This window comes from Dermochelys coriacea, chromosome 10 (genome assembly GCF_009764565.3).
Source record: "Dermochelys coriacea isolate rDerCor1 chromosome 10, rDerCor1.pri.v4, whole genome shotgun sequence".
NCBI classification, from domain to species: Eukaryota; Metazoa; Chordata; order Testudines; family Dermochelyidae; genus Dermochelys; species Dermochelys coriacea.
Genome location: NC_050077.1, coordinates 51,403,481 through 51,427,045, shown reverse-complemented (window position 1 = coordinate 51,427,045; position 23,565 = coordinate 51,403,481). Strand labels below are relative to the sequence as shown.

Here is a 23,565-nt window from a genome sequence, read left to right as displayed (position 1 = left end):
GCCAGGCTGGTGGTGAGCTTAGCACTCCAACTAGGGGCTGGTTCTCTGCACAGCACTGGGAGCAGGCTGCACCCTGCCGGTGGGGATATGGAGGAGCAGCGGGGTTGGGGGCAATGAAGGGGCACAGCAGGGAGAAGACAGCAAGAGGGGGAGCACGTAAAGGGATGATAGGTGGGCAGCAGAGGCAACACGTAATCGGCTACCCCCTGGCAGCTACCCACACTCACCGGCCACTGCAGCTCACAGCTAGTGCCGTCCAGAAATGGGATGAGGGGCAGGGTCCTGCTGGCTGAGAGCCAGCATGCAGCAGGGGCTGTGCTGACGGACCAGCAGGTGGAGCAGCCGGTGCCACACACTGCAGCTTTGCCCCACCATCAGCATTGCACACCCATCCCCATCGTCAATCACTGGACCCTGCCACTCACTGTTGGTGGGCAGGCAGCTGGTGAGCAAAGATCCAGGACCCAGCAGCAGGACCCACCGTACTCACTGTGAGAGACAGAAAATACAGGACAATTTGCCCATTTCTAAGAAAAAGTTGGGACACCTGCAGGAGGGCTTAAATATGGGACTGTCCCTTTAAAAATGGGACGTCTGGTCACCCGAAGTGTGGCGCATGTATAAGAAATTGCAGAGTAATCAAGTTTGTGAGGAAAACAGAAGATGCAAGCAACTACAGAGCTAGAAAAGACTGGCATAAAGTTGGAAGTTGGCACAATACTTTTACTGACAGGGCTAGAGAACTGATAGAGAACTGAGAAACTAATACATATGTATTTAAAAAAAAAGTTATACAAAATCAGCTTAATAAAGGGAAGCAGAAGCTGCTAATTGTCCAGTGCTGGAGAGACAACAGTGAGATCGTCCTGATATGCTGCCCAATTGTAATTAACTGATCCCTGCTTGCTGGTGTTTTGCCTTAACAAAGATTTGTTAGACCCATCTGCTGAGTGGTGAATTTCAATCCAACACCTATCAGGTATCAGCACTTTACACCCCTTGTCAGTGGCTTAGCTGGGATCCACACAAACTCCACTGGGGGGAGGAGGGAAAGAGTTTGGGCAAAGGGAAGGGGTGTAGCCAGTGGTCCACCATAAAAGCAGATCTGATGTCCACAAACCATTATCTAGTGGATGTCTAAGAATCAGAGCTCCTATTCCAGCCTGGGGATTTTAGGGGCTGCAGAGCCTATGGATCTAGGTGATAGGTGTGTTAGAAATAATTCAGCCTAGCTACTATAAAGCCCTTCCATTTACATAATTCAAAGCACTTTACAAAGAAGTTCATGATTCATTATTTCCATTTTAAAGATGAAAAGTATAGTGATAAAGTGCCTTGCCCAAGGTCACATAAGCAAGTCAGTAGAGCAGGGAGCAGAACTGCAGTCTTCTGATTCCCATCTAGTATTCTGCCACTAGATTAGATTGCTTCCTCATACCCTGTCCTGGGGTTCGGAGATGAATTCTATCCCCCAATCTGCATGTAGATCCCAAACAGAGCACCTGTTTCTGTTGGAGCAGTGACTCATAGGCTCCATGAGCCCCTCTATACCATACCACAATATGTCTTACAGGGGGAAATACTAGTAGGTATTTTTCTTCAAGAATAAGTGCCAAAATTATAAAAGTTTGAAAAAGGAAAATGTAATATAATGTTTCCAGAAGTGGGCCACTTGGAATACTGTGCACTATGCCCAAATCAGAGGGGAAGAGAGATCTTTTTCCCCAGAGATCCCTTAGGGGTGATGGAGTAAAAAGAAAGAACTTGTGGCTCTTATTTACAAAATTAAACACCTAGTTATTGCCATCAATACCAAGGGCCCCATATTCAGTGAGGTCCTATCTTGTTGATACTGCACACACACAACCCTTCCTCCCCCAGAGTACTGATACATAAACTGCTGCCTGTCAGCTTTCTGTAGGAGTCTGTTCTTCATCTTCATCCATTATCTGTGACTATGTATTACTAATGTGCTATTAGATCACCATATATTTTTGCAATGCAAGAACTTGTATGTCATTTTTCCTCATTATAGTTTTCAAATTAGTAGCAGAATAAGAAGCAATACAGGCCACAGATTTCTTCAGGGTCAATTATCCTTCATAAATTAGCCCTGAATTTTTAACCATAGCACTATCCAGAGCAGATTGAGTAATTTGCTACACAAAGCGGTATATGTGATATTGACAACATACAGTGCTAAGACTTATGTGCCTTTATACATGTTGTGAGAGAAAATAATTCTGAAGCCCATAGATTGTTTCCATATAATTATATACAAATCCCAACTTTGGGGTTCCCTAATATTAAGGAAGGGCTCTGAGCACTATGCTATTTTAAAACAATTTTCCTTCCCTGTACTACTGACATCTTACCTTGTTCTAGATGAAAGGATTTTAAAGATCTATTTTAGTTCTCACTGCTAGTTTAATTTTTGCATTTCACTGAGCTTGGACAATGAAAAAAAACTAATAAAAAAGACTGGACATTTATATGGCTAAGAATGTCCAGAGTTATAATAAGGATATTTAAAAGACCAAGAGTTTTGGGAGGAATATCCGTGTTGCTAACTCATGATTGTATCAAGAGTCTCACAATATTTGTTGATTTTCTTAAAGCCCCAGCTCCTGGAGTCATGTGATTACATGAGAATCTCAGCTTTCATTTTAAAAACAGTTACTAGCCCTCATGGTTGTGGAACAAGCATGAAAATGTAAATTCTAAAGGCTCAGAAACTAGAAACCAAATTAAAAGCACCCAAAAAACCTTATTTTTAGAAATCACATGATCTTTTAGGCCCTAACTCATGATTTTTCAATGTTTGGGGCTGGCAATAGTGGAATATAAACCTATGCTTCAAATTACAAACCATCCCTGTTAGACTAAATTAGGCTGATCAGACAGCAAGTATGAAAAATCGGGACGGGGGTGGGGTGTAATAGGAGCCTATATAAGAAAAAGCCCCAAATATCAGGACTGTCCCTATAAAATCAGGACACGTGGTCACCTTAGACTAAATGCAGGTTACAGCTGGTGAAATTTTAGGGACTGTGCTATGAAGGAGGTCACACTAGATGTTCATAATGGTCTCTTTTGGCCTTCAAATCTACAAGCATCTAACTAATGTTTTATTTCCCAACCTCCTTTCCCGGGGCCCAAGTTATTCCATAGATACCCACTGCGGGGTTTTTTCACCTGCCTCAGAAACAGCGAACACTGGCACTGTTGGACACAAGATATTGAACTAGAGAGATCACTGGTCTGATTTTTTATGGCAATTCCAATGTTCCTAATATCATTACTACGTATCATTTGTGTTGCTGTAGAATCTAGGAGCACCACTCAGAGAACAGGATCCCTTGTGCCAAGTGCTGTATAAACAGAACAAAACAAACAAACAAACAAAAGTCTGGTGGCCCCTGCCCAAAGAGCTTACTATCTAATCAAATACAATTTTTTTGTTACTCATATATTCAAAAGTGGCAACTAACTTTGAATTCTTCATAAGTCTCAGTTTTAGGTTCCATGCTCTAACACAAGGCTTCATCATTTGGGATGCAGACACCTCTGAGGAATGGTTTTGGTTTTAGTTTTTTTAAGAAGACAGAAGTTTTCCATTGGAATTACAAAAATCACACCCATATTCCTAGTGCTCTTACATTTGGTAAACCTTTGTTGACACAAAATCTAAATGTTGGACCAAGTATGTTAGTGGATATGTTGCTGTAAGCTAAACATAAACACGATGCGTAACCATCTCTGTTACAGAGTGGGAAATAGAGCACTCTCACGGGCTTGGAAGGGTGATGCTCACGCTAGTTTAGTTGTATTGAGAAAACTCCACAAAAGAGAAGAGAGCGCGAAGGATTTTTCACAAAACTAACCATGACAACTGTGCTTTTGTGATTGTCTTTTGCCTGCCTCATTGAGTCTTTTTGTGTGTCCCTACCACCCAGGTAAATCGCCTGGATTAAACAAAACATAAAACTGAAACAGAGCCTACATTTTACAGTATCATTACATACCCTAATACTAACCAACCCTGTAAGCACAACACAAAGCAGAGAGAAAGAAACTTAGGGACTTAACTCTTTGCCTGCCAGCTTCTTAGAAGGAGAGATAGGAGACCCATTGTCACTGTGCCTCCCTAAGCCAAGGAGACACTTGATTTTTGTTCCATGTAACTTGGTGGCTCTTCTGCCCTTGTAATGCTAGGAACATTGAAATGAACTGCTCCTGTGCCTCAGCTGACGAGAGACCACTATTAAAAACTTGACTTTTGTATAATAAACCTGTGCAGCGCTATTCCCCCGATGCATTCTCTTAAATCCTGATTCTCCAAACACTTATGCACATGCTTAAACTTTAAGCCTGAGTAGTTCCATTGACATCAGAGGCACTGCTTGCCTGCTTTATGCCCCCATAATAAAGTGATTTGATCCTGAAATTACAACAGCACAGTCTGAACTGTAGGTTAAAACAATATAGCTGAGTAATTGGATGAATCAGGGAAGTGATAATGGGACAGAGAACTTATCTCCTTGGGTCGCTCATTCATATCTGATCCAAGTCAGTAGTGACCAATAGTCCCTACCAGTTGTAAAGGTTGTTCTACTGTTTATGTGAAATAAGTTGATGGTCTCAGTCCAGTTCTCTGTCATAGTGCACATGCTCCAGATCATACAAAACATCATTACATTTGCATTCTTTCTATCAGTCTCAGTGAACGGGCCAATGATTAAATGGGTATAATTCCAGATCCTCAAAGATACTTAGGTATGTAACTCCATTGACTTCAATAGGAGTTGGGTGCCTAAATACCTTTGAGAATCTCAGCCATAGTCCCTGTGTTCCCTTCTAGGTCAGTGATCAGAGATCAGGCACATTAACAGGGCAGCATGGGGAAGCTTGCATTGCTACCGTCTGATCTCTAACTGTGGACAAAGACCTCCTGTCCCCAGAGCCATCAGTCCATCACTGTACAGAAAGCTAGATTCAGTAAATGAGATACTGTAGGGAAAAGACTCCAAACAAAACTTCTGCTTTAACAGAAGTGATGCAATTCATCTGCCTTGGCTTCAATCTATCTCTAGGTTGTCCACTGAAATATATGTTTGCATATATAAAAAAGTTTTTGAGACAAACAATGACCACAATAAGCAGAAACCTATTTTACCTTCTTCAAATGATCTTTTAGATTTTCCTTCTGTCAGATGCCTTAGGAAGATCAAACACACTAGCTAATACTTCCCAGCTTGTGAGACTAAGATCACATAATGTTAACAGGGATTGTTGTGAAGGGGCCTTGCTAAAATCAAAGGCTAAGTAATTTTAAAAAAATCAAGATGATTAAGATTCCCAGGAAGTAGAATATTATTAATTCAGAGTCATCGGGAGGAAACCTCCTGAGCCTAGAAACTGACAACCGCACAAATCCTTTGCATGATGAGACCCAGTCAGTGTAACAGGGACTAGAGACCTAGACAATGCCATAAGGCAACCAATCTGGCAGTGGGCCAAAGAGATAAAAACACTAACATGTGGGAGGACCCTGTTGAACAAATTACTTCATCGCTGCTATAGAGATTCATCACCACTGACAAGTGCCTGTCAATGCAGTTAGATTGGCTGTGGTTTCAATCAGCCAGCTGGAATAGGACAACATTAATCAGTTAGCCTTACTTTCATAGAAACAAAGATGGATTCAATTGCTCGACACATCAGCAAGTAGCACATAAAATGGACACGTGCTTGATAATCAATAATAACCCAGAGAATTGCTCAAATGAGCTTGTAAATCATATAAGGGATATTATATTCCATGTTAACTATTTCTGCAACTGTTTAGTTGCTATTGCAGAAACATTTTCTTTGTACAAACACCTATCAAGAGTTTTAACTAGGGTTTCCCCTACAATAACATATTAACCATGATCTCTACTTGGAAATTTGCTCTCTTATATTGTCTCTTTCAAATCCAGTTAAATGTCATTAGCGTCTCAGTCATTATTGTGCTTGTTCAAATTTCATGAACCCATTTATTACACAGATTTGTGCCATGTGGAGCAATGACACCACACAAATTGTTCTAAATTATGTATAATAGCTACAATTTACCAGTTTTTAGATTACTGTGATTACCTTGGGATGGCTATAGATGGCATAGTTTAGAACAGCCCATAGGCTGCTCTAATTTATGCTGAGGGTCATTTTGACCCCAGGATAGCCCAGAATTGGAAGCACAAAGGTGGTCTTCCCTTCCCACACTGCAGTAAGTCTAGACTTGGCACAGCTGAGATTCTAGCCCAGAGTACAGACAGCTGAAGTAAGCTGGTCAGTGGTGCAGGGCTGTGAGGGGGCTTGGTATAAAGCAGTTTTTTCTCTGATAAGAAAAAAAATTCTTCTGCATGTTCAGCTTTAGCAGTTTTGGAATAAGAACTTTAATGAAGAAAATTAAATCCTTAATTCCTTTCTTTGCTGGGATTCCACATTTTTGAGCCTACATCTGTTTTTTCCAAATATTAAATTCTTGCCACAAATTTAGTCAACACATTAGTACTGATTCATAGTACCGAGACATATTCAGCCAAGCCTCTAATGCAGGTGTTCTGAATTCTTCATTGGTTTGTAACTTTTTCTCTCTGGACTGCCTATCCTGCATATTTCAGAGTGGCAGTCATGTTAGTCTGCATCCGCAAAAAGAACAGGAGTACTTGTGGCACCCTTAGAGACTAACAAATTTATTAGAGCATAAACTTTCATGGGCTACAGCCCACTTCATCGGATGCATAGAATGGAACATATAGTAACAAGATATATACATACAGAGAAGGTGGAAGTTACCATACAAACTGTAAGAGGCTAATTAATTAATATAAGCTATTATCAGCAGGAGAAAAAAACTTTTGTAGTGATAATCAAGATGGCCCATTTAGACAGTTGACAAGAAGATGTGAGGATACTTAACATACTGTAATGATCCAGCCACTCCCAGTCTCTATTCAAACCCAAGTTAATGGTATTTAGTTTGCATATTAATTCAAGCTCAGCAGTTTCTCATTGGAGTCTATTTTTGAAGCTTTTCTGTTGCAAAATTGCCACCCTTAAATCTTTTACTGAGTGGCCAGAGAGGCTGAAGTGTTCTCCTACCGGTTTTTGAATGTTATGATTCCTGATGTCAGATTTGTGTCCATTTATTCTTTTGCATAGAGACAGTCCAGTTTGACCAATGTACATGGCAGAGGGGCATTGCTGGCACATGATGGCATATATCACATTGGTAGATGTGCAGGTGAACGAGCCCCTGATGGCGTGGCTAATGTGATCAGGTCCTATGATGGTTTCATTTGAATAAATATGTGGACAGAGTAGGCATCGGGCTTTGTTGCAAGGATAGGTTCCTGGATTAGTGTTTTTGTTGTGTGGTGTGTGGTTGCTGGAGAGTATTTGCTTCAGGTTGGGGGGCTGTCTGTAAGTGAGGACTGGTCTGTCTCCCAAGATCTGTGAGAGTGTGGGATCTTTTTCAGGATAGGTTGTAAATCTTTGATGATGCGCTGGAGAGGTTTTAGTTGGGGGCTGAAGGTGATGGCTAGTGGCATTCTGTTATTTTCTTTGTTGGGCCTGTCCTGTAATAAGTGACTTCTGTGTACTCTTCTGGCTCTGTCAATCTGTTTTTTCACTTCAGCAGGTGGGTATTGTAGTTTTAAGAATGCTTGATAGAAATCTTGTAGGTGTTTGTCTGTGTCTGAGGGATTGGAGCAAGTGCGGTTGTATCTTAGAGCTTGGCTGTAGACAATGGATCGTGTGGTGTGTCCTGGATGGAAGCTGGAGGCATGTAGGTAAGTATAGCGGCCAGTAGGTTTCTGATATAGGGTGGTGTTTATGTGACCATCACTTATTAGCACCATAGTGTCCAGGAAATGGACCGCTTGTGTGGATTGGCCTAGGCTGAGGTTGATACTGGGATGGAAATTGTTGAAATCATGGTGGAATTCTTCAAGGGCTTCTTTTCCATGGGTCCAGATGATGAAGATGTCATCAATGTAGCGCAAGTAGAGTAGGGGTATTAGGGGACGAGAGCTAAGGAAGCGTTGTTCTAAATCAGCCATAAAAATGTTGGCATACTGTGGGGCTATGCGGGTACCCATAGCAGTGCCGCTGACTTGAAGGTATATATTGTCCCCAAATGTGAAATAGTTGTGGGTGAGGACAAAGGTCAGCCACCAGGTTTGCCGTGACATTATTAGCCTCTTACAGTTTGTATGGCAACTTCCACCTTCTCTGTATGTATATATATATCTTCTTACTATATGTTCCATTCTATGCATCCAATGAAATGGGCTGTAGCCCATGAAAGCTTATGCTCTAATAAATTTGTTAGTGTCTTAAGTGCCACAAGTACTCCTATCCTGCATATTGTATGTTTAGCAGAAATTCATCCCATCTCTGACTGTGATGAAGTCAATGATTCTCTCAGGCTATTGGTCCTATTACTGAGTGTTTCCAGCATGCCCTCAGAAATGAACTAATAGGAGAGAGAGAGAAATGACTCCAGAGAGAAAGGTGGCATTGAATCAGGCTTGGCAAATCACCACATCTAAAAAATGTTCAAACATTCTGACCTTCTGTTAACATGTCTCTATGAAATTGGAACTCACAGCCAACCAGAACCTTGAACGTAAACCACTTAACTTTGTGTCACCTAAGAGTGCATCAGAAGGATGCCTGCTGTAAGAAACTCTAGCTTATATGTCGAAGACTCTAACTTATTAAAGAGTTTTATAACCTTCTCCCAGATGAATATTTCTTAATAGATTCTCCCCAGAAATTAAGCCAGATTTTCTGGCCTTTTGTTCTCCAGATCCTATCCACATACCACTTTCTTCAACATGGGAATGATCAAAAGCATTCTCCACCCTTGTGCTGCTGAGAATGCTCTTGAGATTAAAGCCCAAGAGTAGAAATCAAGAGAGCTGTGTGTTAGTCCTAACTCATTCCTAACTACACACTCCCTGTCCTATCTACAGACTCGGTCCTAACTACAGACTTCCTGTATGAAACATGACAAGTCACTTACCTTCTCTGTCCTTAAGTTTCCCCTATCTAAAATGGAGATCATCATAATTACTTCCCTCACAGGAGTGTAGTCCAGTTACAATTAATTCATTAGTGTTTATAAAGTGCTTTGAGTTCCACAGAGGGAAGGGGCTTTAGAAGTTCGTTTTAGAGATGTGTATAAAAGTGTGTGTGTGTGTGTGTGTGCATATGAAAATCAAAATAACCTGTGCAATAGGAGTGCAACATCAGCTGATTTTTACAGAGCTCTGGATGGATACACTGCTGCCATTCAGCATAAACAGGCTGAATTGTCACAGGAAACTATATGCTTTCTCCCAGTATCAAACTCCCAGGAATATCACTGAACAATTTCTAAAAGTTATATTACCATTTGTCCATTAGTTTGGTGCCCACTTCACTTTTCTGTACCAATTGTGACAAATCCTGTTATTGTCTAAGTTGCTGTTCTTCAGCAGAACTGAGGGTACTGCAGCCTTGACTGGACATATAATTATCATTCATTTTTATTTTATCTGCTTGGCTTTTTGTCGGGTACACTGAACACAGAAATGACGTGTCTTTACAGATGTAATGATAACATATCGTTCATGGGGGTACACAACTGGAGAGGAATGCTTTGTCAAAGAAGTTACAGCCAGGCCTACAACAAATCCCACAAACTGTGGGATAATTTTTAGCCACAGCATTTGGTAGGGAATGGTACAGAGCTGCCTAACCCCAGCAGGAACTCCTGGGGATATGTGTGACATTGCACTCTATACGTTTATGGGAATATGCTTATGAGTGTGAATATAAGGTAACTGGACTATGCTTTATACAAAAGGTCTCCTGTAAGGCATCATTACAAAGCTTATAATCTACTGAGTATGTTCATCCTATTTGTATGAATGTATCATTCTTGTATCCGAAGCTAGAAATATGAAGTATTACTCTGAAATCCTATTGTAATTATGCAAAGTGTGGGCCATTAATAGTGGCTTGGAATCTTGATCGCTCCCATCGACCAGGACAATTGGTTGTAAATGGCTCTGTTTAGTTGTAAGCCTTCCTGTATATGTGGGTGCCAGCCAGTGAGTAATGAAGTTTCACAGGAAGTTGAACATGTCACATGATACTGGAATCCATCTTAAACCTGGTGCTTTTCCATTTAGAAGGAAGAGTAGGTACCTAGAGAGACAAAGGATTCCCGCCTTGTCCCAAAGATATAAAAGGGGGTGGAACAGAACAAAGGGGGGCTGTTGTCATGAGAAACCCTTAGTCACCACCTGAGCTGGAACTAACAAGAACTGTACCAGGGGAAAGGATTGGGCCCAGACTAAGAAGGAGTCTAGTCTGTGAAAGAAGCTTATTGGAATATCTCTGAGGGTGAGATTTACCTGTATTCAGTTTCTTAAATGTATTAGGTTTAGACTTGCATATTTTGTTTTATTTTGCTTGGTAATTTACTTTGTTCTGTCTGTTATTACTTGAAACCACTTAAATCCTATTTTTATACTTAATCAAATCACCTTTGTTTATTAATGAACCCAGAGTAAGAGATTAATACCTGGGGGAGCAAACAACTGTGCATATCTCTCTTTCAGTGTTATAGAGGGTGGACAATTTATGAGTTTACTCTGTATAAGCTTTATACAGAGTAAAATGAATTTATTTGGGGTTTAGATTCCATTGGGAGCTGGGTATCTAAAATTCACCTCCACTTTCCCAATAACTGTGTACTTACCATGGAGCCATTTAGTCTTTTGTGGACAGAACTCATTGAACATTTGACTCACAGAGTTTTACAGACACAAGGCAAAGGCAAATAATGTTTTCCACACAGACCACATTTATTCCTGAGCTCAACATAGCTCCTAACATTTGCAAAGACAAAAACCTTTTACCTGCCATTTCTCACAGATGATTGCAGTATGGCTCAATCCTGCACTACTGATGCAGGCAAAACACATCCACTGAAGTCAATGAGATTTTTGCCCGCTTCAGAAGGATGGGATTAGGCCCTAGTATCTTCATGAAAATTAACCTGTCCATAAACCAACACATTTTAATATTATTGCAATTTCGGTCCCACCTGTCCTGCTCACGCAAAACTTTCACTAACAAGAAAGGATGGGGCCTTTAATGGTTTAACTGAGCAGGTATGCAAGGGTATAGCAAATACAAAATTATTTTAGATGACAGTACAAGTTGGCAGGCATTCAGCAGAGGAATGACTTCCCTGAGTTTCCCTGCTGTGGTACTACAAGAGTTGGTTTTTTGCTGTCGCCTGTCTTGCCAATGTAACAGTATTACAATAAGAACAGTAGCAAAACTGATTCCCTAGCTAGTAGCGTATTTGTGAGTTCATATATTTGTGTATTATAGGTACATTTTAGGACCAAATCCTGTGCTCATTTACTCACATGAATAATCCCATTGGCTTTACTAAGTTTCCTCACATGAGTGAGGAGAGCATAATTTGGCCCTTTCCATACAAATTATGAAGGAAGAATGGAGTATGATCTGCTTACCGAAGGATTTCTTTCCGAGTGAAGAAGGTACAATCCTGTTAAAAGAGAAAACACATTATTGTACTAGAGAGATACAGCTATCAGTTGCAAGAAATGGTTTCTGCATTCATGGAAAGAAGGTAAGTTTATGCATAGCCTGGTTTGGGCTTACAATGAGATGACAGGAAATGTAGGCTGTAAAATAACTGAGGATATGACTGTCAGAAGGGTTTTATTTATTGATGGATTGAAACATCAGAAAACATATCATGTCTGCTATACATGCTACGTGTGGCATTGCTCAGGCTAGCCCTAGAATTGTGAGATGACCAGACTAGAAAGGGGACTAAGGCCAATAAGAAGAGCTCTGTGCCAAAAAACATGCAGTAAATGGACTTGGGGGAATCAGTCTTTTAACTTTTAAAATTTTACTGCAAAATATATGCAGCAATCTAAATAGCAAACTATTATTATTAATACTTATTTATATTGTGGTAGTACTTAAGAGCCCCAGTGACGGATCAGGACTCCATTGTCATAGGCACTGTACAAACACAGAACAAAAAGATGGCCCCACTCCAATGAGTTTACAAATTAATCCAGTTTCCCAATGGTATTTGGAGAGACAAGCCATTGCATAGCTGGAAATAATTTACTAAAGTTCAAAACAGAGCTGGCTGACTACAACCAAGCACAGCACTCAGAGCTCATGGCGATTCTGAGTGCTGTCTGGTTCAACCATGTCTGTTTCTTTTTTTGGTCACTGTTTATAAACATTCATATGAATGGGGTTGTTTTTTTTTTTCCTGAGGATTGTCACTTCTGACCATACTGCAAAAAGCCCATCACCATTATTGCTTCTAGTTGATGCCCTTGGTGGAGGTCTCAGTAATGGCTAACAACTGAACAGACATGGAAAATTCACACCTAGATCAGCAAGCTCCTCAAGAATTCAGTCCTGTGAGGTTCTGAGCACTCTGGTCTGGATCTATCAATACACTTGCTAAGCACGTGCCTAAGTGTTTTACTGGATTGAGACCAGACTGCTCAGCACCTTGCAGGATCCAACACGAGGTGAAGGATGAGCTGCATTGTCAGGCACTGTGGGGAAGCATAACTTGCCACTGCCCATACTGCAGTGTGCAGTTCTGTGGATAAAGAGAAAATTCCTCTTCACCAGCTCTGTTAATCCAGCGCCTTCCTCCAGCATAGACTCATAGCAAATTCATTGAGATCATGTTTCCCGAGTTTGCTTATGAGAATGTCATGTGGGACTGTCAAAAGCCTTACTAAAATCAAAACATATCACATCTACTGCTTCCCTTCATCCACAAGGCCAGCAACCCTGTCAAAGGAGGATATTAGGTTGGTTTGGCATGATTTGTTCTTAATAAATCCATGCTGGCTGTTCACTATTCGACTCTAGGTGCTTACAAATTTATTGTTTATTAATGTGTTCCAGTATCTTTCCAGGTATCAAAATTAGGCTGATTGGTCTATAATGTTATTCATTTGGAGAAAATCCCACCCCAGCCTCCACAGCTGGGAAGGGTTCCCTGGTAGCAGAATTGGTACGGTTCTCCTGGACAAGAGGTTAGGGGCAATGTTTGGGGAGGAAACACAGGGAATGAGCATCCTCTGGTCTTCCAGTCTGTGGCCAAGGCACGTGAAGGGAGCAGAGCCTTAGCAGTGCAGCTCCATGGCCTGGCAGAAGGATACCTCCTGCTCCACCCCACCATACTCCTGTGCCCAGCGCTTGCCCAGCTTAATCAGGCTGCCATGAGGATTTGGCCCTTAATTATTTTCCTTTTAATGTAAATGATGTAAAAATATATTGCATTTTCTACCGTGACAAGGTAATAATGTTTGACCCGTTAGATGTCCTGATTAAAGCAGGTGGGGGAAGCAAATACTTTTGCTCTTTAGATCTCTGAATAAAAATCATTTAATTCCTGCACTGAGAATCGTTTTGGCCAACTGCCTGTTCCTTCCAGGAAGAGCAAAACAGATCCATCATAGCTGGTTGTAGCAGCATCCTCTAGGTTGTCTCAGGTTTCCAGATAGGCGATCACGCCTGCTCCAATCAATTATTAAGTTGTCTTGCTCCTCTCTATATGAAGTGGTAGGAGAGGCTGCTCCTCCTTTTGCGTATTGTGTAACAGAATAGTGTTACAGGGGCACAATCGGAGGGCTCCTTTTGAGCTGCTGACAGTGATGTCACATTGTCTGGAACTGCACAAAGTGAAATAAGAGCCAGCTGGTTAAGTCTTCATTAATTCCAGCACATGTAACACCTACTGTCAAGGTATCGTTTAAAGACACTTCATTTACCAACGAATGGCTGGTGTAGTTTGACAAATAAATGTGATGCTGTCACTAGCAATCTTCCTGTAATTATATAGACTCAGGAAAGCAATAGAAACTGTTATTTAATGAGCGAGCTAATGTGGGATTTATGTGCAAGTGGAAGACAAAATTACCTTTTAAGAATGACTTAAGCTGCTCTACATTCCAGAAATAAACACATTTAAAGATGATTTGGAAACAAGTGGTGGCCCAGCTATTTTATAACAGTTTCTTTTTGAGTGTGGTGACAAAAAAAAGCATGGCTGAATCATGTTAAGGGAGCCATGTTTTAATCCTGCTAGAGCCTTAGGCTAAAACATAGTGATATAGGATTGGAAGGGACTTCCAGGGTCATCATGTTGAGTCCTCTACTATTGTAGGCAACCCTGTCACATAATACTGCTCACTAATTTATCAAGGTCAGTCTTAAAACTAGTTAGGATGTTTGCCCCCACTACTCCTGTTGGGAAGCTCTTCCAGAACCTCACTCTTCTGATGGTTAGAAACCTTATTTTAATTTGCACCTTGAATTTATTCATGGCCAGTTTATATCCATTTGTTCTTGTGCCAGCAGTGTCCTTTAGCTTACATATCTCTTCTCGCTCCCTGATGTTTACAACCCCCCCACGCAACACAACGTATTTATAGACAGTAATCATATCCCCTCTCAGCCTTCCATTTGCTAGGCTAAACATGCCAAGCTCTTTTAGTCTCCTTTCCTAAGATAGGCTCTCCATTCCCCTGGATCCTTTCCATCAGTGAATCTCAACCTTTGCCAAACTGTGACCCCAGGTTAAAAAGAAAAATATTTCAGGACTCCACAACTGGCCATCCAGAGATGGTGGTGCTAATCCACAGATTGAGAACCCATCCTTTACATGGCTTTCCACAGTGAACTCAGGAAAAAAACCATCCCTGGTTATAAAAAGGATGGGCCATGACAATGTCCCTCAGCCAATTCTGAACACGATTATTTTTATAATACCAATGGGGTCTCTTACAGTGGTATAGAGAGACAAGGTGGGTGAGGTAAAATCTTTTATTGGACCAACTTCTGTTTGAGACAGAGACAAGCTTTTGAGCTACATAGAGTTCTTCTTCAGGTTTGGGAAATGTACTTAGAGCGTCACAGCTATATACAAGGTAGAACAGATTGTTTAGCATATGTAGTTAACATATTTCAAGGGACCATTCAAGGTGAAGTGACCCATTAACATCTCACCAGTCATGGGAGGGAGGGAAGGGGGAAAAAGGTAGTGGGGGGTTAAGTGGGTTGCAGATTATTGTAAGAAGCCATAAATCCAATGAGTCTGTTCAGTCCATGATTTTTAGTATCTAGCAAAGTTGTGAATTTAAGCTCTCAGGCTCATCCTTTGAAGGTGTGCAGGTTTCCTTTGAGGATGAGGACTGAGAGGTCAGACATAGAGTGATTACTTTGTGAAAAGTGTTCATCCACAAGCAATAAGATATTTTTGCCTTTTATCATTTTTCTGTGTAAGTTCATTTAAGAGTGATTGTCTTGTTTCAACCACATAGTTGGTATTGGGGCATTTAGTGAATAAGAAGAAGTACAACATGTTGTTAGATGTTTGGCTGTGTGTGCTCCCTCTGTGTGCCGTGCCAGCTCTGTGCAGGTAGCTGGCACAACAGACCTTTAGTGAACCGCCGAATGACCACAAGATCTGTTAAGGTATGAAGGCACTTGGTCAGGTTTATTGTCAACGAAGCACAGTCCTAGCTCCCTAGATCAATGCCTATAGTTATACTAGCACATGTATGCCCATGAAAATGGACGCAGCTCAGTGAATGGTGGGACTTTCCATTCCCCCCTTGGCTGGCCAAAGATACTCCCTCTGAGATACCTCTTTATACACAGATACAAACAAGATACTTATTGCCCCTCTGATGGGGCTAGGTGCCACCCATTACCTTGTACATGTTGGTTCAATCAAAACATATATATCCATCACGCTGTCCTCCTGACCTTATCTTTAGGATGGGTCAGCCTGTTCCTGTTATCTTTGGGAAATGTGTTGGTATTGAAGTGTTCTGGTACCATCCTCTGAAATGTGTTTGCATGTGTATTCTTGTGACTAGCACTACTTAGGAAAGAGCATTGGCCTGCTAAACCCGGGGTTGTGAGTTCAATCCTTGAGGGGGCCATTTAGGGATTTGGGGCAAAAATTGGGGATTGGTCCTGCTTTGAGCAGGGGGTTGGACTAGATGAGCTCCTGAGGTCCCTTCCAATCCTGATATTCTATGATTCTATGTGTGTTTCTGCAACATTGGCCCTGTTCTTGCCAGGTTCTGTGAGCAAGCCCTGCCTCTAGTCACAGCCTGACTTTGCTTTATATTAGCAAAGCTTTGACCACTATTTTAGCCCAGGCCTCAGGCCTCACACTAGGCCTCTGATACAAGGGCTTATGTTTCAGGCCCTCTTCCTACTACACACCATATTTTGTGATATGCATGGGTAGACTCATGGATCTTAAAGGTGTGTTGTGGGGGGTATTGCATCATCATAACAGTGGAGATATGGCTACAGGTTTTGTATCTGTTTTTCTGGCAGGGTCTGGTGCCAGTTTCAGTTCGTGGGTCCTGGTCTGTGGGGAGCTTGCTTCTAAAGATGAGCCTGGAGAGGTTGGGGGGATTATTTGAAGACCAGAAGAGGAGGTTCAGGAAAGATGTCTTTTAGGATGTGGTCCCCATCAAGTATGGGTTGTAATTGTTTGATGATATACCATATAGGTTCCAGGTGACAACAAAAGGTGTGTGATTGGAGGGACTTTTATTTTTGTATTGAAGCAGGTTCAATGGAGGTGAATCATCTGATTTTCATCTGGCAATTTCATTCATACAGAAAATGATATAATGAGAAGAATAAGTAGTAAACTAGCACTTTATATTACCTCCTTTATAGTGGAGGGTGGATGGGGCTGGGAGAGATATGGGTTTAGTGGCCTATGTATTAGATTGGCACTAACCATCCTCCCTCAAACTAGAAGTTCAAATCCCAGTAGAATCACCCCATCTTTCCAAGACATAGAACATTTTCTACCATGTACATTACTGCATGTGAGTCTTCCTGATCAAACCTTAACAACCACACACCTGTCTGTGCTGCATTGAAGCTCCCATGGCATTTTTCATAAAAGCAGGGGCCAGATCCTCAGCTGGTGTAAATGTCTATAGTAAACCAAGTTATAACAATTTGCACAAACTGAGGATTTGCCCTCAAGAGTTTGTCCCCATGACCCCGGCCAAAATATTCCCTTCCTGTTTGATCCCCACTGTTATACAGATGGCTGAACTACCTTCAACCTACTAGAAGTACTCTCTGTGTGCGAAAGTTTCTGGAACCAAGATCCTGCTCTCCAAGTAGGAAATGCACAATGTTACATGCTTCAGCCACTGAGATAATGTCTCCTCCTTTTATGTAGACCTAACGTTCCATTCAAGATGTCCCAATGCCCTTAAAAATAAAAGCTAATTAGATGTCTGTTGAAGGGTCAATGATGTCCTTTGAAATTAGATGTCATATAAGTAAAGGTGCACTTTATCTACTAATGCACCTTCACCATTAAATTTCTTTTTTCTGTTTACCTGACTGGGGCAGTAGGAATATAATGAGTTCTTTTGGTCATAAACCAACCACAGTCCAATTAACTCTTCAGGATTCTCCTTCCCCCATACCCCATCACCTTTACACTGAACACTAGGCCTAAATGTCAAGAGTCTGAGTCTGTTCAAATGTGTTCAGAATCTAAAATTTGTTCCAAGTAATATTATGTGTTGCCTTAATTAGCAGGAGTGAAGTACTGTTTCAGCATAGGCGATCAATACTTAAATTTAACCCTAATTTGGATGATTTTTGAAAGAGGTTTTTTGAGGGCAGGAGATTAAGAGAAAGGGGGGAGGGGCTCTTCCATTCTCATGGGAGGATTAATAGACATCTTGTGCTTTAAGGGATAAATTACAGCCACCCTTTCCTGGGTGCACAAGGTTGGGACAAGGTTGCAGCAGGAAGTTGAACTGCAGTAGAGCAAAAGTCCTGAGGTCAGAGATGTGCCTTTTGCTGCCCCTATGAATATCTATCTAAATTTAGCCAAAATCTAAGCCACAGAAAATCATCATTTGTGCATATGCATAAGCACAAGATTCTGGTACAATTTGATCTCCTACCAGGCTGTACTGTACATGTTCTCAGGCCATAATGAGCATCCCACAGCCCTTCAAAGTGAACACAGAATTCTAAATGCTCAGAACACTGGCAAAAGGGTGCCTGCTCCTACTATCCTCACCAAAATGCCCTTTGGCCTAGGAAAAAGTGCATAAACTGAGAGCCAGGCAGCCATGAGCTCCAATCCCACCCTCTGCACTATACAACCCTTACTATTGGGCAAGGCCTCATTCCCCTATGCAATGAGGGAACCAAGTATCATTTCCACAATTTTATAGATTAGCTCTGGCAGAGCCAGGATTAGAAACAAGATCTCTAATATAGCACACCAAACTCTCATTCATTAAGCCAGTGGTTCTCAATCAGGGGTACGTGTACCCCCAGGGGTATGCAGAGGTCTTCCAGGGGATACATCACCTCATCTAGATATTTCCCTAGTTTTACAACAGGCTACATAAAAAGCACTAGTGAAGTCAGTACAAACTAAAATTTCATACAGCCGATGACTTGTTTATACTGCTCTATAGACTATATACTGAAATGAAGTACAACATTTATATTCCAATTGATTTATTTTATAATTATATAGTAAAAATGAGAAAGTAAGCCATTTTTCAGTAATAGTGTTTTGTGACACTTTTGTATTTTTATGTCTGACTTTGTAAGCAAGTAGTTTTTAAGTGAGGTGAAACTTAGGGGTATGCAAGACAAATCATACTCCTGAACGGGGTACAGTGGTCTGGAAAGGTTGAGAGCCACTGCATTAAGCCATACTGCTTCTCAAAAAGAATATGCCAAATCTATAGACTTGGATATGATTTCAGTAAAATTGGGCTGCATACCTTTATGATACCTACAGATTAACAAAAAAATACCCCAGAGTCTTAACTTTAGTTCCTTGCTCTAAATGCTGGAACATACTTGTCTTGTGGAACTATAAATAGAACTCAGGAGTTCTAAATTTCAATCCCCTAGTCTCATCATTAGAACATGCTCTCCTCCTAGAACAAGACAGAGAACTCAGGAATAAGCATAACCCTTTAAGCAGAAATAAGCATAACTCTTCTTATTCTGGAATAAGAGTGTCCACACATGGAGTTATTCTAGAATAGCTATTCCAGAATAACTCCATGTGTAGATAAGCCCTAAAATAAGCATTTGAGGAGTTCCAATGTCTTCACTGGAGTCAGACTGACACTGGAACTCCTCACATGCTTATTTTAGGGCTTATCTACACATGGAGTTATTCTGGAATAGCTATTCTAGAATAACTCCATGTGTGGACACTCTTATTCCAGAATAAGAGTGCCCTTTTCCAAATTAGCTGTGAAAGTGGAAGTGTTCTGGAATAGCTACTCTGCTTTAAATTCAAACCCTATCTTATTCTGGAAGAGCTTGCATGTGTGGACAACTGCCCACAAATGGTCTGAATGAAATCATGGGGGCACCCACAAAATCATGTCAGGAACGAACTACTCAGTGTGTAAATCTGGCTGTTAGAGAATGGGATTTTTAAAGCCACCAGGAGTTTCATTTAAATGGAAATTGAGTGTTCACTGCCCCTTAGGAAGCTTTTAAAAGCTCTTAAAATACACTTTGTTAGAGAAATGTTTCTTTTCTATTGATTGTTTACTCTTTTCTCCTCCAGACCTTACTTCTATTTTGCATTTGTATGTTAAAATGATTTCACTAACCTGAGCATAGGGCAATGGCAGTAGAAAGCAGAAAGCCCTGGTAGGATTCGTTTTCCTACTAGTATATAGTTTTTAACGGACAAAGTTCTGTTGGGAAACCAATCTGTGCAAAAGCCCATTTCCTTTGAATTTCCAAAGCTTTTCAATGTGCTTATTTAAAGAGCTGTCAACTGGTGCACTATACTAAGGGAATAAAGGCTGCCAAATGATAGGAGAAGGTATTAGGAGATTTGTAGCTTTGTAGAATTTTGATGGTTAATTTGCCTCCATCTTTCACTAAAATAAGAGATGGAGAGGGTTTAAATATGATCAAGTCTCACTACATAGCTCTCTTACAAACAGTTTCAGTCAAATATTCATCTCCAAACTTACAAAAGCCTCTCCTTAAAACACATTATATAGTGTAATGACACAAGGATCATCTTGTGGATGATTGAACCCAAAATTTCTGGGTCTAAATGCAAGAGCTAAAAGACCAACTCCTTAAGCCTATATGGTATAGATCTATTGAAGTACCATGTATGAAAAGGCAGTGTCTCGGTTGCCAAGGAGTCATTCAGATGCCACTGTGATGAGCATGGTACAAATGCCTAGACAGATAGAAGCGGGTGGGGGGAAGCTACCTAATTCCAATTATCAAAAGTGCAAAATAGGAATTGATCAAACTGCAAGGTCCATTTTAAACATTTTTACAACATTTCATGAGTAATGTTTTTAATTCACAATCCTGATGTTGCTCTTTTATAAAGACCATCTGTGAATTACACTCACACAGGTGCATATCAAGTGTACTCTAATCTATATACACCATATACTATAAGGAATTGGTCCTTTAGTAAAAATGATCAAGGCTCTTTTATTTAGATCTGGAAGTCCTAGACTCAATGGATTGGGCATCCTAGCTCTCTTAGTCCCCTTTGAATTTCCCACACATTGTTTCCAAACAATGGAAAGTCCATATTTTAAGTAGCTGTGGGCCCAGTGCTCTATGTTCCCCTTCCTCCAGCACAACAGAGGCATCCTTGAAGAATTTCAATGGTGGAAAGGGGGCAGGTGGGTTAGCAGGTCTCCAGCCTATTCTCCACCTTCCCAAACCTACACAGCATTGCATGTAAGTTACTGCAGCCAGGGGGCCACTGCGAAGTACATGACAGAAAAGCACCATAACTTACTCTGGTCACATCTTGCCCTACTTATGCTCATGAAAATCTTCAGCTTCAATGGTATTACTCTGGAGTATGCAGGGAGTTATGCCACCTCTTCCTCATCTCTGTGGAACACTCCACATGGCTCCTGTAGTTCAGGGGTCTAGGGTCAGCAGGAAGCCAGGGTGAAGAGTGGGAGAACACATGCAGTGTGGAAGAAAGAAGACACGGTGTGGATGCCCCAGGGCTATAGTGGTGCTTCCAAAATCCATACAGATCTAGAGGATCCAAACATTGATCCCCTGAATCTGCCCTCAGAGAATAATGGAAAGGAAGCTCTGAGGTGGGAATCACAGAAGTCCTTCACCCACAGATGGGAATAACCAGCACAGGGGGATTTTGGCTTTTTGCTTGAGTAAACTGGAAACTGCAATTAACTTACCCAAGTTGGGATATTCAAAGAAAAAGGCTGAAACTCCATCCTTAGGCTAAATCTTGTTTGCCTAACTCATGCAGGTAGCCCTGCTACCCTCAATGGGACTGCTTGTGTGAGATAAGCAGGATAGGGTCTCCTGCTCCTTCACTCATCCTGCCATCAATGTACAATAACGGATGCTCCAGAGAAGGCAAATAAGCAATAAAACACTTTGCCTACCTATCTGCACAGTGTACGTGGATAATATTCCTTCCTGACCCATGGGGTGATTAGCTGATGTCCTGAAGCATGAAATTCAATTGCCCTTACCTTAACACGCATAAAAACAAACGTTATTACTGGTCATAAAATTATCCAGCCCTTTTAAAAATCCAGTGAATCTAATTAATTTTATGACCTCCTGCTGAAGAGAAATTCCATAGGCTAACTCAACCCATTGTGCCTAGCTACTGCAAAAGTCTGAGATAAATGACCCGATGTTATGAAAGGTATGGGCTGCAAATTCAAGATGAAGTGTAATGAATTAAGGATGGCATTTCAGCTCTAACGTTTGCCAGCTTGTGCCAAGATGTTAATGCTATTACATTCAGGTCTTGTTTTGTTTTACTGCAGCTGTGTTTTCACTTTTGTGCAGCTGGGTCTCCACTCTGTGTTCACTTTTATTGGTAGTAGGAATATAGACATTTGGGTGTTTTACAGATCTCTGATTTCCCTCTCCACAGCATGTTGAGCATTGCTATAAACATAGCCTTGGCTAAGCTTGTGGATGCTACATAATATACTGCAATAACCGATAGCAGGTTAGGGTGAGATCAGCAACTAAGTGAGGTTAAATGAGCCTTCCCCGCATGCTGCTTGTGATCACTATATGAACATGACAAAGCACATGTCCGTGACATTATGAAAGGGAGGAATCCAGTCAGTATATTGGATCAGTGTGTGAATGTATTTATTCTCGTATTGTATTATGAAACTATCCCGTTTTCATCATAGGAGAGCTGTTTTAAGGTGAGAAGTAACAGGCAAAGTATAGAAGAGCATTGCCATTTGTCTATTTCAGCATTTGTTAAATATTAAGAAATCAGAGAATGTCCCCATCTGGGATTGTTCTAAATAAATCTAGTTTCTGAAATTAGGCATTCCATTTTAAAGCCTGATCCAAAGCCTACTGAGGCTAGTGAAAAGACTATTGACTTTAGATCAGGTCCTGGGTCAGGAGAGAAGCTGAATGTTGCAATGTTATTTACTGCACTATTCACTCTACTGTCGTTTAATACTTTGTGGAAGAGAACAGAGCAGCCAGCCCCCTATACCTCTCGGGATGGTTATATAGCTCCCTCTTTTCTCTGCTTTCTCCTATTTTACATTTTGTCATCTTCTATTCTCTTGGGTTTGTGCAAGATGCCAGCTAGTGCAGGCAGCTTCCCACCCTGCTTCAGGCATCTCTGCAGTGTGCTGAGATGTTGTGAATGGAGATGGGGAAAGACTTTGGTGGGCAGAGAAAAATGCAACAGAGGTGACATGCTGTATTCAAAGAGATATAAAAAAAACCTGTCACTTCTGGAGAGTGCTGCTAACAAAATGCAGATCTCTCTTTGTCAGGGGGAGAAGGACAATCTCCACCCAGAAGTGTGAGCAAACCTAGGGCAACCATATCTAACGGATTGAAACTGAAACACCTCTCTACATCTTTGAAGAGCAGTGAGTGCAGTACATAGTTGTTAGGAGACATGAAACTGACCTGTCTATAAATTTCCTTGCCACTGAAGGGATCAGGGACATGAAGTGCAAGTGTGTCTGATTGATACAATCTCTTCTTTAAAACATGCTAAATGCAAGGATCACTCTAAAACCTCATCCGATGAAGTGAGCTGTAGCTCACGAAAGCTTATGCTCAAATAAATTTGTTAGTCTCTAAGGTGCCACAAGTACTCCTTTTCTTTTTGCGAATACAGACTAACATGGCTGCTACTCTGAAACCTGTCATTTATCACTGTGGTCACAAACTTTAATCTCTGTTTCCTGGCCTTCCGTGTCTGGGATTTGATTCTCCTTCCTGGTGGAGGGGAAGAGGTTTTTTTGCACCAGGATAGGGGACTGGACTTATTTGCATGCGCAAACAAACACTAATTATCTAATTAACAGGTATAAGAGGTGAGGGAGAGTGACAGTAAAGTATAAACATGTCCATACAAGC

The 23,565-nt window shown here is 41.1% G+C and overlaps 1 protein-coding gene across 2 annotated transcripts in view; it reads right to left on the bottom strand.

Annotated features, from left to right (window-relative positions):
- The window catches only part of CIB2 (calcium and integrin binding family member 2), a 120,710-nt gene that overhangs the window by 76,193 nt on the left and 20,952 nt on the right, over positions 1-23,565 (bottom strand). For both annotated transcript variants that reach the window (XM_038418592.2, XM_038418591.2), the window contains one exon: positions 11,589-11,623. Coding sequence is in view for 1 of the 2 variants with exons in the window: in XM_038418591.2 (XP_038274519.1) it covers positions 11,589-11,623 (35 nt within the window). In the remaining variant the exon portion in view is untranslated. The remainder of the gene's footprint in view (positions 1-11,588; positions 11,624-23,565) is intronic.